General features: G+C 38.7%; 2 protein-coding genes across 5 annotated transcripts in view; one reads left to right on the top strand and one right to left on the bottom strand.

Moving 5' to 3' along the window:
* Nucleotides 1–10: 10 nt before the first annotated feature.
* On the bottom strand, nt 11–4,618 carry gmfg (glia maturation factor, gamma). The gene is made up of 7 exons (XM_051861912.1): nt 4,402–4,618; nt 3,645–3,741; nt 3,474–3,523; nt 3,339–3,388; nt 948–1,030; nt 732–805; nt 11–300 (listed from the first exon to the last, which is right to left on the bottom strand). The coding sequence occupies exons 1-7, from the start codon at nt 4,402–4,404 to the stop codon at nt 229–231; spliced, it is 429 nt and encodes a 142-aa protein (XP_051717872.1). The 5' UTR covers nt 4,405–4,618; the 3' UTR covers nt 11–228.
* Nucleotides 4,619–7,717: 3,099 nt separating this feature from the next.
* LOC127495169 (protein Smaug homolog 2-like) overlaps nt 7,718–17,254 on the top strand; it is a 10,401-nt gene continuing 864 nt past the window's right edge. The window contains exons 1-12 of one of the 4 annotated variants that reach the window (XM_051861812.1): nt 7,744–7,908; nt 10,268–10,456; nt 10,604–11,063; nt 11,319–11,792; nt 12,059–12,301; nt 12,992–13,101; nt 13,276–13,362; nt 13,448–13,718; nt 15,460–15,545; nt 15,669–15,781; nt 15,872–16,079; nt 16,169–16,295. In XM_051861812.1, the coding sequence (XP_051717772.1) occupies nt 10,868–11,063; nt 11,319–11,792; nt 12,059–12,301; nt 12,992–13,101; nt 13,276–13,362; nt 13,448–13,718; nt 15,460–15,545; nt 15,669–15,781; nt 15,872–16,079; nt 16,169–16,295 (1,915 nt within the window). In that variant the 5' untranslated portion in view covers nt 7,744–7,908; nt 10,268–10,456; nt 10,604–10,867. Of the gene's footprint in view, nt 7,909–10,267; nt 10,457–10,603; nt 11,064–11,318; nt 11,793–12,058; nt 12,302–12,991; nt 13,102–13,275; nt 13,363–13,447; nt 13,719–15,459; nt 15,546–15,668; nt 15,782–15,871; nt 16,080–16,168; nt 16,296–17,254 lie in introns of all 4 variants that reach the window. The other 3 variants (XM_051861814.1, XM_051861813.1, XM_051861811.1) reach the window with 3 other exon arrangements.

Here is a 17,254-nt window from a genome sequence, read left to right as displayed (position 1 = left end):
TCAAACACAATGAGACTTCAAAACATGATTTATCTTATGAATTATGTTAATTAAAATGCTTTAGGCCACTGTGAACATGGCTCACACAGACTTACAGGCACAATGTCTTACATAAGACATTTAAGAAAATGAAATGAGCAAGAATTATGATAAAGTATTTTTTTAAACAACAACTCAAAATCATTCTTGAACTTTGTTTCTGCATGATTTCAAGATTCTGGTCACAATTTAGCGAAAGAATGACAATTTCTCCTTCAGCCATTCTTCGGTCAGGTCGTCCGGATTACGAACCTCAAAAATCTACGGACAGAAAGGATTTATTGATTTATGAATCAATGCCAACAGCAATACAATCAAAGACACCAGCATACAAAAAAAAAAAAAAAAATACATTTATTCATAATAATAATAGTAATTTCATCAAGTAATGTAGTTTATTAACATAACTTCAGGCATTTAATATAATGTGCATTAATACAGAATTCATCTTTTTTTTCACAATTTTCAAATGCATCTCATCCAGTCCAGTGAAAGAGCTGGAGATTCTGTTTTATCATGGTGTATTTAACAGATTACAATACTAACAGCTTCAGTTAATGACAAGGCTTTACAAAATGACTTCAAAAAGCTGAGCTCAATGAAGTGAAATTACGCAGATACACTGCAGCCTGTTGATGAAATGTATTAAGTGTCCTAAGACTCCATAAAGGTCATGACTAAACATACTTTACCTTCGTGAGATCTGCGGACTGAACCAGTCTGTTCTTGCTGCCTGCGTACATCATCTGCTGCTCTGGTTTACAGCCTGTGAGAGTTTAGATCTCCATAAGACACTGATGATGTGCACAGGTAAAAGATTCAACTCCAATGGAAATCAAGAGCAAAGTATGAAGCACATGGACTAATATACTGACAGCCTCCAGCTGGTTTATTTTCTCTTTACTCACCCACAGGACTAGAGAAGATGAAGCAGAGCGGATATGACACACGTCCGTCTCCGTGGGTCAGTTTATAACTGTACACAATATATGTGCACCAAGTTAAAGAAAACACACAGATACTGAACACATCAAGCATGTTTTCATTTGTCATCATGGTTACTTATTGTTTCATTGATTTCACACACCTGATTCTTGTTTAGTTCATTTGTTAGCAGTATACATATTTCCCTCAGTTTGCTCAGTTCATTGTTTTGCTGTTTGTTCTCTCACAGTGTTATGTGTGTTAGCCTTCTTTGTATCTTGTTGTGTTGAGTATATTAAAGTTAATATTGCTGCTTATAGATAGTGATGGCGAAATGAAGCTTTGTGAAGCACCGAGGCTTTCCCCTCAAGTGTATCGTAAAAAGGTTCATTACTCGAAGCTTTTCAACACGGTGCATACTAAAGACATCTTGTGGTCAAAAGGTGGAAAAAAACTGCATTTGCGTCCCAGACGACCCAGCTATTTTTGGACTTTCACGTGTCTTTTTACTTACACAATTTGAATAAATGAGTCTGTGAATAATTCTCTGCGGGGAAAATAGGCAAGCTTGGGCATATATTATCAAAATAAATAAAGATTGTCATAGAATGAAGTATGAACTGGGAATAAATACAAACTGAACATGCACAAAACTGCACATGTAAATATTTATTCGTATTATGACATATTCTTTTGCTAAAAAGCAAATGACACTTCACATCTGCGCAAGGGTTCACATTATGTGAATCAGAATACGAAGCAGTCACGTGGTTGTGTGCGAAAACAAAGCTTCGGACGTCACCGATCACGTGGTTATGGCAAAACTAATCAAGCTCCGATACAGTGCTTCACTGTGAGATGTTTCGTTTACAAGCTTCGAAGCCTCGGTGTCAAACATCACATCATTACTTATAGGTCCTAGAGGGAATTTCTGCGGTGTGTGAAGAGGAGGAAAGAGCAGACCCAGAACCAGAGCCCACACCCACCATGGAAACTGAGCCTGAGCCCACCGCAGACCCAGAGCCAATGCCTGCAATGGAGCCAAAGCCTGCCACCCAGTCTGACCAGTGAGGTGGTCCCCATATCCATTCCGGTGGGAATATTAGCGGCACTCGATATCCTGGCACTGGATCCCAACCATATGCCTAATCCCAAAGCTCTGGGGGTCTTGTCTGGCTGGTTGGACGATTTAGTCCGGTCTGAAGCTCTTCCTCCTCTACTGGTCCTGCCCAGCAGTCAAGCTCCTCTTCTCATTCATTTCTGCCGGTCCCACCCAGCTCCAAGTCTTTAAGTTGCTACTGGTTACGCCCGGCCTCAAGTCTTTGTCATTGCTGATGGTTCTGAATAGCCTCAAGTCACTGATGGTCCCACCCAACCTCCCATTCCCTCCTCCTCCAAGTAAGGCATCCAGTTCCTCTGTGTTGGCTCTGCTGGTCCCGTTCAACTCCTCCTCCTCCTCCTCCTGCGACTCAGCCTAACGATGCTACAATGCATCAGGCCGCCTGCTCTCCAGCTCCGCCTTGTTGTGTTGATCCCCTGGCTCTGCCTCTGGTCTCTGAGCCCATGATTCCACCTCAGACCATCGACCTGTCGGCTCCATCTTGGCTCCATTCTCCCTCGGCTCCACCAAGGACCATCATCCCTCCAGCTCCAACTTGGTCAGTCATCGCTCTACCTCCGCCACGGACTTCCACGGCCTTCGGCTGCACCTTGTTCCTCCACCCCTTCGGCTCCGTCAGACTCCTCCTTACCTCCAGCTCCGCCTCAGTCCTCACTCCTTTTGGCTCCACCTCAGTCCTCCAGCACCCTGACTCCACCTCGGACGTTCGTCACCAATGCTCTGCCTTGGTCTCCTGGTCCTCTGGTGTCACCTGGCCTTTCCATCCATCAGACACCGCCTTAGTCTCCACATCTCCTGAGGTCACTTCAGTCGGTCACGCTCATGACTTCCTGACTCCTCCCTTCATCTGTTCCGCTGTTGGTCACCATCTTCCTGGCCGACTTCTGGGTCGCTCTGGGCTCTCGTCCCCTTGCTGGCTTCCACGCAGTCTCTTCTACCACCTGCCCTGTCAATCCCTCCTCGTCTGATGGTCCCGTTTAGGCATCAGGAGCCGCCTTACAAAGGGAGGCGGGTAATGTCACGTTCAGTTTTGGTTTTAATTTCTTTTTAATTTCTTATCATTTCTTTCGTTCTTACGGACTTTTAGTTTGTTTCTCATTATTTCTTGTGTTCCCTTTCCATTGTGTTGGTTACTATGCATGTTCATTTCTAGTAGCAAAAAAGTTTGTTATTAAATATGTATATAGTCTTAGTTAACTATAATAACCCTAAAGACATATGAACATCTCATTTGCTGTGGCAGCAGTAAGGATATCGTGGCTGACGCTCTGGAAGTTCTTCTCTGAGTTCATCCAGAGAGATATTCTGAAACACACACACAAACAGAGGTTAACAGAGCAAAGACCTTTAACCTCATGACCCTCAGAGCATCACACATAAACACACTGACCTCATATTCTTCCTCCAGGATGACCAGCTGTTTCTCCATATCGATTTTCACTAAAGAAAACATGCATTTAATGAGTGTCTGACAAATATCAGCCCAGTAAAACAGCTTCAGTGTGACAAGAGCTGCATTTATTTGCAAAGACAAACATACTGGTTTCCCTGTGAAACTCACTCAGAATGGCTGCGTTGTTCGTCTCCTTACGAAAGCGAAACTTCTTGAGCTTCTCCTGCAGACTGACATCCACCTCGCACACGACTAGAGAACTCGACTGATGAAACATGACCAATGTATTCATATCTCAAATTATTAAAATCACTACAATCATTTACTCTGACTGAATCCCCAGCTAGCAAAAATATGTTCTAAGAACATTTTGCTAACATTACCATTAAGTTATGACAATGTTATTTCTGAATGTTCTCTGAATGCTTGTTTTAAAGGGAACATTCAATTTTATCATTTTGCAAACATTACGAGAACGTTACTTGAATGTTCTCTGAATGTTCTGAAACATTTAGACAAACATCCAACCAAAATATTTCAGAAATAAAATATTACTGTTTTTGTTGCTTCATTTTTGTGCTAACATTTTGAGAGCATTATTAAAGGCCAGATAACTCTAAACAAACGTTCTATTAACATTACTGGAAGAATGTTTGTTCATAACTTTGAGAGAACCTTGCCAGAACATTAGCTAAAGTTAGAACTCTCCCTGTTAGCTGGGTTAACGCCATTATAAATGCTTGTGTAAGAGATTGAGGACAGGAAGTGCTGTTTTACTCTGCTGCTGTAATTCATTGCATCCTGTTTCAACAAAATTAAAATCATAAAGCAACTCTACAGCACCTCACGATGCTTTGAGACTCATAAATTAACACATTATTGATAAATTTAGATCTAACAGAAGCATTGATGAGATCCGTCTTACCATCCTGCAGCTCTGCAGTTCCTCTTTGGGCTCTTGTGACAGGATGCTGAAGACACTTTCTGAGTCTTTTGACGTCAAACTCACTGTCTTCTGGTGTCTTGTAGAATGACAGATTATTTTTTCAAATGAATTGCTAAGATGAGATTCAGAAATATAGATATTTATTTTAGATTTTTTACAAACAACAAAATGCTGAAAATGATTCTTGTGTGGTTGTTTTTTTCTCAGTCATGCAGTCACTTTGGTTTTAGCCCATCCAGCAGAGAGCAGCACTGAGCAGAATCAGTTGAGAAGACTAGTGCACTGCATAGTGAGCAGAAACAGCATGTATGCAGCAATAATATATTTCAAAGCTTTATGCACGTTTAACTCAGTATATCTAGTTCAGAAATAAAAAGTTATTTTGAAAAAAAAAAAAAAAAATACTGCTATATGGACCATATTTGGACAAATCTAGTTCAGCTCTTCTATACATACAGGAAATTTACTTATGCAAAATATACATCCAGCAGACATAGTAGTAATAGTATGATGGAATCTGTTCTGAACACACCCATGTTCTCAGAAATGTACATAACGTTCTGGCAAGGTTCTCTCAAAGTTATGAACAAACGTCCTTCCAGTAACATTAATAGAATATTTGTTTAAAGTTATCTGGTCTTTAATAATGTTCTCAAAAACATTGTTAATGCATTGTTCATAAAACATTTTTTTTCTAAAATGTTTTAGTTGGACGTTCGTCAAACGTTTTTAAATGTTACTACTTGTTCTAGCTTCTGACCAAAGCTGTAATCAAGTAATTTTACTTGATTTTAGCACTGCGTTCGACACTATAGATCATGACACTCTTAGATCGACTACAAAATTAGACAGGTATTCAGGGACAGGCATTAAAGGGATTGTTCACCCAAAAATGAAAATACTGTCATCATTTACTCACCCTCAAGTTGTTCCAAACCTGTATAAATTTCTTTGTTCTGTTGAACACAAAGGAAGATATTTTGAAGAATGTGAGAAACTGAACAGTTCTGGGGCACCATTGACTTCCATAGTATTTTTTTCCCTACTATGGAAGTCAATGGTTCCCAAAAGTGGCCTGGTTACAAACTTTCTTCAAAATGTCTTCCTTTGAGTTCAGCAGAACAAAGAAATTCATACAGGTTTGGAACAACTTAAGGGTGAGTAAATGATGACAGAATTTTCATTTTTGGGTGAACTATCCCTTTAAGGTGGTTTAGATCATACATATCAGATGGTTACCATTTTGTTTATTTTAACAGGGAATTATCCAAGTTAACATCAGTAATTTATGGAGTGCTGCAAGGCTCTGTGTTAGGACCTCTTTTATTTTTAATATACATGCTGTTGCCATTTGGTAATATTATAAAAAAACATGGAATTAGTTTCCACTGTTATGGCGATGATACTATATATTTATATAGTATATCATGACCAGATGAAATCTCTAAATTATCCAAGCTATTAAATTTGGATAATATTTCATATATAACTAATTTCACCGGCTGTCTCTGTGAATTTACCATCACCTGAAGGATTTCCCCCCATCTGTCTGCGTTTACCCCTTATCCGACAGAATGCACCTTTTATCTGATTGTCTTTCTTCAAAATATCTTCCTTTGGGTTCAGCAGAACAAAGAAATTCATACAGGTTTGGAACAACTTAAGGGTGAGTAAATGATGATAGAATTTTCATTTTTGGGTGAACTGTCCCTTTAAGGTGGTTTAGATCATACCTATCAGACCATTACCATTTTGTTTATTTAAAAGGGGAATTATCCAATTTAATGTCAGTAAATTATGGAGTGCTGCAAGGCTCTGTGTTAGGTCCCCTTTTATTTTTAATATACATGCTGCTGCCACTTGGTAATATTATAAGAAAACATGGAATTAGTTTTCACTGTTATGCCGATAAAACTCAGTTATATATTTCATCACAACCAGATAAAATCTCTAAATTATCCAAGTTGACAGTGTTAAAGATATAAAATATTGGATGTCTAGTAATTTTCTTCTTTTAAATTCAGATAATATTTTATATATAACTAATTTCACACGCTGTCTCTATGAATTTACCATCATCTGAAGGATCCCCCCCCCCCCCCCATCTGACTGCATTTACCCCTCATCTGACCCCCTCATCCCCTCGTTTGTCTAAATTTACACCTTATCTATGTTATTTTACCGAATGTACACCCATCTGACGGAGTTTATGTCCTTTTGACTGTATTTACTTCTCATGAGTGTAATTTTACCCTTACCTGTCTGAATGTGCCCTCTTTTAACTATATTTACTCATTTTTTTTCTAAAACTTTTTAGTTTGACGTCGTCTGTTTTTCATATGTTACAACTTGTTGTTCTAGCTTCTGACCAAGTTTTACTTAATCTTAGCGCTGCGTTCGACATTATAGATTATGACATACTCTTAGATCGACTAAAAAATTACACAGGTATTCAAGGACAGGCATTAAGGTGGCTTAGATCGTACCTATCAGACTGTTACCATTTTGTTTGTTTAAACGGGGAATTATCCAATTTAACGTCAGGAAATTATGGAGTGCTGCAAGGCTCTGTGTTAGGACCTCTTTTATTTTTAATATACATGCTGCTGCCACTTGGTAATATTATAAGAAAACATGGAATTAGTTTCCCCTGTTGATACTCGGTTATATATTTCATCACGACCAGATGAAATATTTAAATTATCCAAGCTGACAGAGTGTGTTACAGATATAAAATATTGGATGACTAGTAATTTTCTTCTATTAAATTCCGATAAGACTGGTATTACTCTCAGAATACTTATTATCTCTTAGAAATTTGCATTTAGAAGGATGTTACTTATATGACAGCAACTTGTGTTGAATGTTGAATGTTGTTCATATGCTGATGTTTCATTCATGATCTCTAGACATGATTACTGTGATGCATTACTAGTTGGGACAAGAAAACATGGTCATATAACACAATTTTATCTTCTACACTAGTCTTTTCTATAAAATATTTCTCTCAGTCCATTTGTACGTAAATACACTGGTTGCGCGGTGTGTTTTTGACTCCCCAAGAACCGGTTCATAAGAGTCATTAGTTAATGAAGCGGACTACACTCGCGCGTGAAGCCCGCATGTTTTCTTGACATTATTTTTACTTTTTATGTCATGCTGAAAAGCGGTATTTATATTTTATGCTGGAATAATTCTGGGGTGGCAGATGGGATTGAAATGTATTGAACAACTGAATTGGTAGTGATCTGTATTGAGTGAAAGAGGGTGAGAGAGACTGACAAACTGAATGAGTGCGGTAGAGAGAGAGAGAGAGAGAGAGAGAGAGAGAGAGAGAGCGGAGCGCGCGCGCTGGAGCTCCAGTGAGTGTGTGAGCGCGCGCTGGTTCGGTCTGTCTGTCGGTACAGCAGCTCCAGTGATCTTCAGGCCCATCTGTGTTTCCCTATCACCGGTGTGTTTCCACGCACTTCTCACGCGTGTTTCTCAGTAAGTGTGTGCATGTGTGTGTTAGTGCAGTGTGATTAATATGTGTGTGTTAGCTCTGGGTTTGAGTTGTAGTGTGTGTAGGCGACGCTTCCCCTCATGAACTGTATGTTATTAAGTGTAATGAAGAATCAGGTGTGTTGTTATTGTTATACGGTGTGTATGGGGTGTATGTGTATGTGTGTGTGTGTTCAGTTAGATTGGCGTTAGCATTAGCATTTAGCATCAGGCCTGTAAGCCGCGCTTCAGTGCTCAGTGTTTATTTCATTTCGCCTATGATTAAGGATCTATAAACATTAGATCTGCACCGCTGTAGCTTGTTTAATCATTGTAATATTTACATGCATTTTTGTTTTGTTCCGTATGTGTTTAATTGCGATGTATGTATGTTTGTGTGTGTGTGTTTTAAAGCTAACAGCGGCTATCGATACATCGCCGCCTCACATCGAAATAATTCACATTCAGATTTCATATTTAACTGATTTTACCTGCTGTCTATATGAATTTACCATCATCTGAAGGATTTTCCCCCATCTGACCGCGTTTACCCCTCATCCGACAGAATGCACATTTTATCTGACCGATTTTACCGTTTGTCTGAATTTACACTTCATCTGTGTTATTTTACTGAATGTACGCCCATCTGACGGAGTTCATCTCCTTCTGACTGTATTTACTTCTCATGTGTGTAATTTTACAATCACCTGTCTGAATGTGCCCCTCTTACTCATTTCTTTTAATATTACCATGTTTTTACACCTCATGTGCCTGAAATTACCTCTCATCTGACTGTATTTATTAATTTCTTTTTTTCTTTTTTTCATTTACCCTAATTTTACACCTCGTCTTTATGCTTTTTACTCTCATTTGTCTGAATGTGCACTCTTCTGACTATTTACTCATTTTGTTTCACACCTCATCTGTGTGGTTTTAGCACTAAATAAACATAAGAAGGGATGTTGAAATATACAGTACAACTTTCCGAAATTAATCATGTCTCATGTAATCTTTTAGTCTCAACTGGGGAAAGACATAAATAAAACTGCTTAACGTCACATTTACCTCAGAAAAGCCATTCAATGACCATAAACTCGATAGCCAAAAAAATAATTCTAGAGAGGAGCATTTTTATAAGCACTATATTATATATTTGTTAAATTTTTACTTTACCTGTTCAGTATTTAATGTATGTTTGAATGAATCATGAAAACAAGTCTTTTTTACAGCCACCGTTTAAATGTTTAATGCAATTTAAATGTATTCAAATCAGTTAACTTTAACCTGTAATATAGTAATGTAGCGACTGACGGCTCCCTGTATAATTTACATCATTAGTTGAAAGAGGTTGACATGTACTGTACCGAATTGAACTAAATCAAGATCAGAACCGAATCGAATCGCAAACTTGTGAATCAAAATCAAATTGTGGAAACTTTCAATACCCAGCACTATTTTACACCTTGTCTGTGTTTGTACCTTCTTCTGGCTGATTTTTTTCAATCTCTTGACTGATTTTACCCTCATCTGTTTGATTTTACCTTCATCTCACTGATTTTACCCTCTCCTGAATGATTTTACCCTCGTCTGGTAGATTTTACTTTCATCTCACGGATTTTACCCTCTCTTGGCTGATTTTACTAGAATTTATGACTGATTATACTCATTTCTAGCTGATTTTACCCTTGTCTAGCTGATTTTACTCTTGACTCACTGATTTTATCCTAGTCTGGCTGATTTTTATCCTTGTCTGGCTGATTTTCGTCTTGCTGATTTTAACCTAGTCTGGCTGATTTTACTAGAATTTATGACTGATTTTACTAATTTCTGGCTGATTTTACCCTTGTCTAGCTGATTTGACACTCTCTTTACTGATTTTACCCTTGTCTGGCTGATTTTACCCTTGTCTGGCTGATTTTACCCTTGAATCACTGATTTTACCCTTGTCTCACTGATTTTTATCCTTGTCTGGCTGATTTTCATCTGGCTGATTTTAACCTAGTCTGGCTAATTTTACCCTTGTCTGATTTTATCCTAGTCTGGCAGATTTTTATCCTTGTCTGGCTGATTTTTGTCTGGCTGATTTTAACATCGTCTGGCTGATTTCATCCTTGTCTAGCTGATTTTCCACTGGCCGATTTTACACTCGTCTGGCTGATTTTACCCTCATCTGACTGATTTTATCTTCGTCTGGCTGATTTTCCTCTGGCTGATTTGACTCTCGTCTCACTGATTTTACCCTAGTCTGGCTGATTTTCGTCTGGCTGATTTTCGTCTGGCTGATTTTACCCTTGTCTGATTTTATCCTTGTCTGGCTGATTTTCGTTTGGCTGATTTTACCCTTGTCTCACTGATTTTACTCTAGTCTGGCTGATTTTCGTCTGGCTGATTTTGCCCTAGTCTGATTTTACCCTCGTCCGACTGGTTTTACCCTGTGCTCCGGTCAGCTGAGGCACACTGAGGCGGATGTGAGTAGTTGAGTAGCGTGTGGGTCCAGATCAGCTGTGGTGATGGATGTAATCCGCCGCTGAGAGTTGCTGTGGTCTGCAGTAAGGTGGGAATCTGATTATGTGGCAGCTCTGTTCTAATCTGAGACAGAAACAGAGATGCATGAGTCTCAGACTGGAAACGCCTCAGGTTTGGTTTGGTGTTTGTTTGTGATCAGTGTGCTTTATTTAACATGAGTGTTTTCTGTCTGCAGCTGCCGGCATCCGTGTACGAATGAAGATGCGCTAGAGGCGCCTACGTTTCCTCACGGAAACCGCCTGTGCATCCGCCTGTGACCTTTTGAACCCTGAACCCAAACGTCGGCCCTCTGCCTTGGTGGCGTCCGCTGGGCTCACCATGTGAGGGGTTTCCAATGCATCTTTGAGTGGACTGGAGCACTGCCTGTTACCCCGCCCCATTTTATACAGACCCCGCCCCCTCCCCTAAGCCCCGCCCCCGGATTCTAAAGAAACTCGCCATGATGTTCCGGGACCAAGTGGGGATTTTGACAGACTGGTTTAAGAGCTGGAACGAGTGTGAACAGACAGTGGCGCTATTGTCATTGTTGAAGCGTGTTTCTCGGACACAGGCCCGGTTTCTGCACATCTGTCTGGACCACTGGCTGGCCGACTGCACAGAGATACACATACTAGAGGCAGAAGCCAACAATGCAGGTAAAACATGATAATCAGCACTTCAGGATGGATCTTCAGATATTAATTTTAAAGGGATAATTCATCCAAAAATAAAATGTATTTCGTAAATTTACTATTGTTCCACATGCTCCATACAGTGAAAGCAGACAGTAACCTGGATCTGTCTAACTTTCTGGGTGAACTGTCCCTTTAAAAGGGTTCACATTTAAGTTTTGAACATAAAAGCATCAGACCAGCACAATAAAACTAAGACCTCTCTCTCTCTTTCTGTAGCCATCGTCAGTCAATGGCAGCAGGAGCCGAAGGAGAAAGCCGTGTCCCTCCTGCTATCCCATCTCCCCCTGCTGCAGCCACGGAACAGCGAAGCCAAGTGTGAATACATGAACCTCCTGCAGAAGGTCTTGAGCCACACTATCGAGAGCAGCCTGTTTGTGGAGGAGAGCCGGCAGCTGCTTTCCTACGCCCTCATTCATCCCGCCACCACCCTTGACGACCGCAACTCTCTGGCCATGTGGCTCAATCATCTGGAGGAGCACCTGTCATCCCGGCCGCCTCCGCCCGGACCGTACCATCACGCCCGGCAGGGGTCAGACGAGTGGCCCTGTTCGGCCGAGTCCCTGGAGCCGTCGTACTCCTGGCAAGAGAAGCTGCCATCCACATGCAGCTCGCCGGCCGGACAGAACGGACATATGCCTTTCCCTGGCACGGGTGGCGTGACCTCGCCTGTCAACAGCGGCGGCAACACGGGTAAAGAGCATGTGACTTTGTCGTCTGCTGCTGAGATGGTCATAGGGAATAAATAAAGTAGGCCTGTCACGATCATTAAGTTTGTGTTGAGTAATTGATTACTGCTTCTCTCGATTATTATTATTATTATTGTTATTATATAAACGAATAAGCTTAATATGATGCAATGTGTATTTGTCAGTCATAGTTGTGACGGATTATAATATAACCCATTTGAAGATGTCGCTCAGTCGACTTTTCACTCATTTTGAATAACTGCTCAACAGGACTGCCTGGTCAGGTGCAGCCAAGCCCACTGAAGCCCTCGATGTCACTCACACCCGCCAATCAGCCAGCCTGCAGCTCTGATTGGCTGAACCAGGAGGAGGGTGTTGGATGTCAGGGTGTGGCCGGAGCAGAACACGCCCCCCTGTCGCCCCAGAGCAGCGTCGCATCATCAGGCAGCGAACAGACGGAGGAACAGAGCAACACGCGCAACACATTTCAGGAGGACGGGAGTGGAATGAAAGGTGACCACACTGAACTCACAAATCTCATTCCACGATATGAGAAATTTAATTTAATTTAATATTTAATTTAATTTTATTTATATATATTTTTTATTTTATTTTATATAATTTCATTTATTTTAATTATTTAATTTTATTTAATTTGTTTATTTAATTTAATTTCAATTATTTAATTTAATTTTGTTTTAACTATTTTTTTTATTTTATTTATTTTTTGTATTTTTTATTTTTATTTATTTAAAATAACAAATTGCAAACAATAGGAAAAATACAATAGAACAGATGCAAATTAAGTTTTTCAGGTACAGTACTCGGAAAAAAATGAATAATCAAATGTAAAAATAAATCACTACATAGTCTTCACTGTATGAATCAAATATACACTGACATACAAAAGTGAATCAGTCTAAAGTAGCAAGTCATTTTTTTTTTTTTTTTTTTTTGTGTCAGTTGTTTGATTAATATTAATGACAGACAGCAGCAGGTTTATTAGGCTACTGTCACTTTAAGACCAAATGCACTGATCTAATATATTGACACATTTACATTCATGCATGTTTATCACTCTAAAGTGTCAGTAACGTTAGGAAGAACTGTGCGATGCGAACACACACTAGTCATGTAAGGCTTTAGTTTTATTAATTATTTTGGTGTGTGTGTGTGTGTGTGTGTGTGTTGTCCCTCCTCCAGACGTCCCGGCCTGGCTGAAGAGTCTTCGTCTGCATAAATACGCATCGCTATTTTCTCAGATGACGTATGAAGAGATGATGATTCTCACAGAACAACACCTGGAGTCGCAGGTGAGCCCCGCCCACATCAACACCTGATCAGCTGGAAGCCCCACCCACCGCATGTTCACATTGGTACAAGAGTGATGCTGTTTGTGAAGTGATCGTCCTGATGACTTCTGGAGGTTTATGCCACTTCATCAGACTCTCAGCGTTTATTCGTTGCATCATGCTTGTTTCTTTCAGAACGTGACAAAGGGAGCTCGACATAAGATCGCTCTGAGCATACAGAAACTTAGAGAACGACAGAGCCTCCTGAAATCTCTTGAAAAGGTGAATTAGTCAGCAAGGATCTGGATTTGCGTTCCTTCACGTTCTTATATTGTCTGCTTATCACAGAATGTGTTGTTGATTTCAGGATATTCTGGAAGGCGGGAACGTTCGGAATGCTTTGCAAGAGCTTCAGCAGATCATCATCACGCCAATCAAAGTTTATACCCCGCCCACTGCTGCCCAGAAGGAGGTGGAGCCTGGAGTTACACCTGTTGATAAAGCAGCCAATCCCAGCGAAGAGAAGGACACTGAGGGCTTCCAGACCCACAATCCTCCAGCATGTGATGGAGAGTCCTCGTCCGCACCCATCTCTGACGGAGATATCGCGGGACAGTTCACGCGTGTGATGGGGAAAGGTACGCACGCGCACACACACACACACACACAGACACACAGACACAGTTACAGAGTTTTAATAAATTAATACAATTATTATGATGCATATTTGCCGGTCGTACATAAATGAAACAAGTGAGAATGAGATTTGTGTAAATCTAAATGTTATTTAAATACACAATAACCAGGTTTATATATTTATCATCCAAACAATTAGTGATTTTAACTAATTGAATCTTTCTTGATCTACATCTTGGCATATTTACACCTTTTATTGTTTTCACAATTAACAAATTTAAAAAAAATATTATTATTGAAATAAAATCAAATGGATGCAAATACTTAATTATAAACTGTCATGACGCATTTTTTTATTTAAATGAACAGAAATGCTTGATGCAATTAAGAACATATTTCAAATAAAACAAACTGCATTAATAGTCAACACTTGAATAGTTACTTTAAAAAGTGTTTACTTGATACTGCTGCGTGGCATTATTTATGCGTATGTATAAATATATTAAGGCTGGTGTTATGAATCCTCATCGAAAGACTTTAAAACATTTGAAATGATTGATTTAAATACCACAGTCTCTTTTACTGTAAATAAACACACAGTATTGCGGTGTTTTCATCTTAACGTTACTTAGAATGAAAATGCAAAGATTCAATATTTACTTTGAAACAGCATTATCTAAAACTATTAAAGCATTTCTGTTCATTTAAATAAAGCTTAATATGAACAAATAAATGAAATAAAATAAAAATATTAGTTGAAATGTTGTTTTGACAATAAACTGAAATAAGTTTTAAGTTGAAGCACTAAAATTATTAACTGGGAATGAAATTAAATAAAAACTAACACATTTTTTAAAATAAAAAATAAAATGACAAAGAACATAACGAAATTACTAAAAATTAAAATAAATTCAAAGATCCAATATTTATTATGAAACAGTGTAACATTTGTTTAAATAGCTGAATATTAATATAAATAAAATAAAATAAATCTAAATATCAGTTGAAATGTTGCCTTGGCAATAAACTGAAATAAGTTTAAGTTGAAGCACTAAAATTATTAACTAGAAATAAATAAACTAAAACTGAAATAAAAATCAATTAAACCGAATGTAGCAATATTTTAAGAAAGTAATAAAATTATATAAAGCACATAATGAAATTACTAAAATTAACATAAAATTTATATATATATATATATATATATATATATATATATATATATATTAGTACTATTAAAGTACTATTAAAACTAAAATAAAAATTGCTCTGAAAAATGTTTGATCCAAAATAAAATAAAATATAAATTTAAAAAAATATAAATATTAGTTGAAATGTTGCCTTGGTTGTTGAAGCACTAAAATTATTAACATATATAAGAAATTATAAAAGCTAAAACTGAAATGAAAATAAACTTAACTTAAATAGCAATTTTTTTTTTTTTTTTTTTTTAAGTAAAAAAAATGACAAAGCACATTACTAAAAATTAAAAGAAAAATTAAAAATAAAAGTTTTAAAATAAAGTTTAGTTTATTTAAAATAAAATAAAAATGTTTGATTCTTGATTTTCATCTGGATAATTTTGCCCTCTTATGTATCTCATTATATTCATAAAGGAGGGTGTTCAGCATATTATCAGTATATTATCTGAATTATCTATATAATATTGAGCATGGTGAGATTTCGCTGGTGTTGAGCTTGTGTATGTTGCCGTGTGCATGTTCAGATTTTCTCTGTGTTCAGTTTGTACGCAGCTGTTGGTGTCCAGACCGGACGAGGAGAACATCAGCTGTTACCTGCAGCTCATTGAGAAATGTCTTACGCACGAGGTGAGACGCGTTTATACAGTTCAGTTCAGTTAGTTTATTACTATAGCACTTTTCACAATACACATCATTTCGAATCAGTACAATATAAGAAGTGTTCTGTTATAATGTTTTGTGGTTTGTCAGGCGTTCACAGAGACGCAGAAGAAGCGGCTGTTATCGTGGAAACAGCAGGTGCTGAAGTTGCTCCGCCTCTTCCCACGGAAAACCATGATGGACAGCGGCGTGTACCGGAGAGGGTGCGTGTGCTTACGGTCCGCTTGCGTCTCCCTGCCGCATTGCCTTCATCCTCACGATTCACGAATTAATTCCCGTGTGTTTTTGCGCAGGTGGCCGGCGTACGGATCCAACTCTCTGCCCACAGCTGGATCTGTGAGCGCAGGTTTGGGCAGACGGGGGCAGAGGCCCTTCCAGATGCCCCCGCGAGGAGCTCCACCACCCGGCCGCATGGGGCTGATGACTGCCGGCGGTCTGACCGGAGCATCGCCCCGACACTCGCTCGCCAACCCCGCGGCCGTCAGCGCACAGGGTCGACAGGTCAGAGTCACGCACCACACTGACTGAAGAGGAAACCCTTGTATATCAAATATGACAGATGAAGGCTGTAATGTGCCGGTGTGTTTCAGAACCTGTGGTTCGGGAATCCTGGAGGTAGTAACAGCATGCCGAGCCAGAGCAGAAGTTCTGTGCAGAGAACTCATTCTCTTCCTGTTCACACGTCTCCACAGACCATGCTTCTGTTCCAACAACAAGGTACTCACACAGCACCTGATCTCCAGATGCTAGTCAGCTGTCTACTTAGAGCCCTTCCTTCTAAAGCCTGAATAAGATATAATAATTTCCTGAATTATTCATTCATATATATATTTATTTATTTATTTATTTTTAAATAGAGATCACTATTCTGAATAGACAAAATAACATTTCATTTACTAGAAGTTCTGACTAAATGTTAATTTCTGCAGTCTATTTAAAAATGTTTGATTCATTTGAATGAATTATTTTAAAAAATCGGTTTGAATGAATGATTCAATGACTCACTCATAAAGACTTTACTTGTTTCATTACTGGATGAATCACCATTTTTGAACAAATCTCATGAATGAATGATTCAGTGACAACACATATTTTAAGTCACTTAATGTAATGATGTAATTGATACAATCTTTATTTGAAGCTTGTTACTTTTCAAAAGGTGATTTGCTCTATTTTTATCACGACTGTAGACATCAGTGTTTATATCCGAACTATAAACTTTTATCCCAGTACTTCTGTGATAATCTGAATTATTATAAGACAGAAATAATGATACAGTGTGGTTGTTTGTGAAGCTGTTTCATATCTATACATGACAACTGCTGTCTCTGGTTCAGAACGCAGATCTGAATGTTCGCTGTGACCGTACTTGTCAAAGATTTAATAGACACAGACGAAGTGTTGGCATTTAGGAATAAGATAGAGTGAGTGTTTGAATCGAGATCGCCATGTTTTAATGATTAATCGTGCAGCTCAAGTGTACGTATACCCTAGCGTAGTGACTTGACAAATAATGGATGAAAATGGGCTCTTAAAATTAAACTGTCTGTCTTGATTTTCCCTTGAATGTTTCTTGTCAAGCTTCTCACAGTGCATTCTGGGATTGCCTTAAAAATGGATACATGTGATTGGTAGATTTCTTAAGATGCAGCATAATTTGGCCACCTACTCATTAA

Source organism: Ctenopharyngodon idella, chromosome 15 (assembly GCF_019924925.1).
Source record: "Ctenopharyngodon idella isolate HZGC_01 chromosome 15, HZGC01, whole genome shotgun sequence".
Classification (NCBI taxonomy): Eukaryota; Metazoa; Chordata; class Actinopteri; order Cypriniformes; family Xenocyprididae; genus Ctenopharyngodon; species Ctenopharyngodon idella.
The sequence above is the reverse complement of the archived record's forward strand: the minus strand, read 5'-3'. Positions and strand labels throughout refer to the sequence as shown.

What these genes read in the sequence shown, in the direction of transcription:
- gmfg (XM_051861912.1), bottom strand. An exon ending in GAACAACGCAGCCATTCTGA is followed by an intron (nt 3,524 to 3,644) that starts GTGAGTTTCACA and finishes TGTTTTCTTTAG; the next exon opens with TGAAAATCGATATGGAGAAA. An exon ending in AGTCCGCAGATCTCACGAAG is followed by an intron (nt 301 to 731) that starts GTAAAGTATGTT and finishes TTCTGTCCGTAG; the next exon opens with ATTTTTGAGGTTCGTAATCC.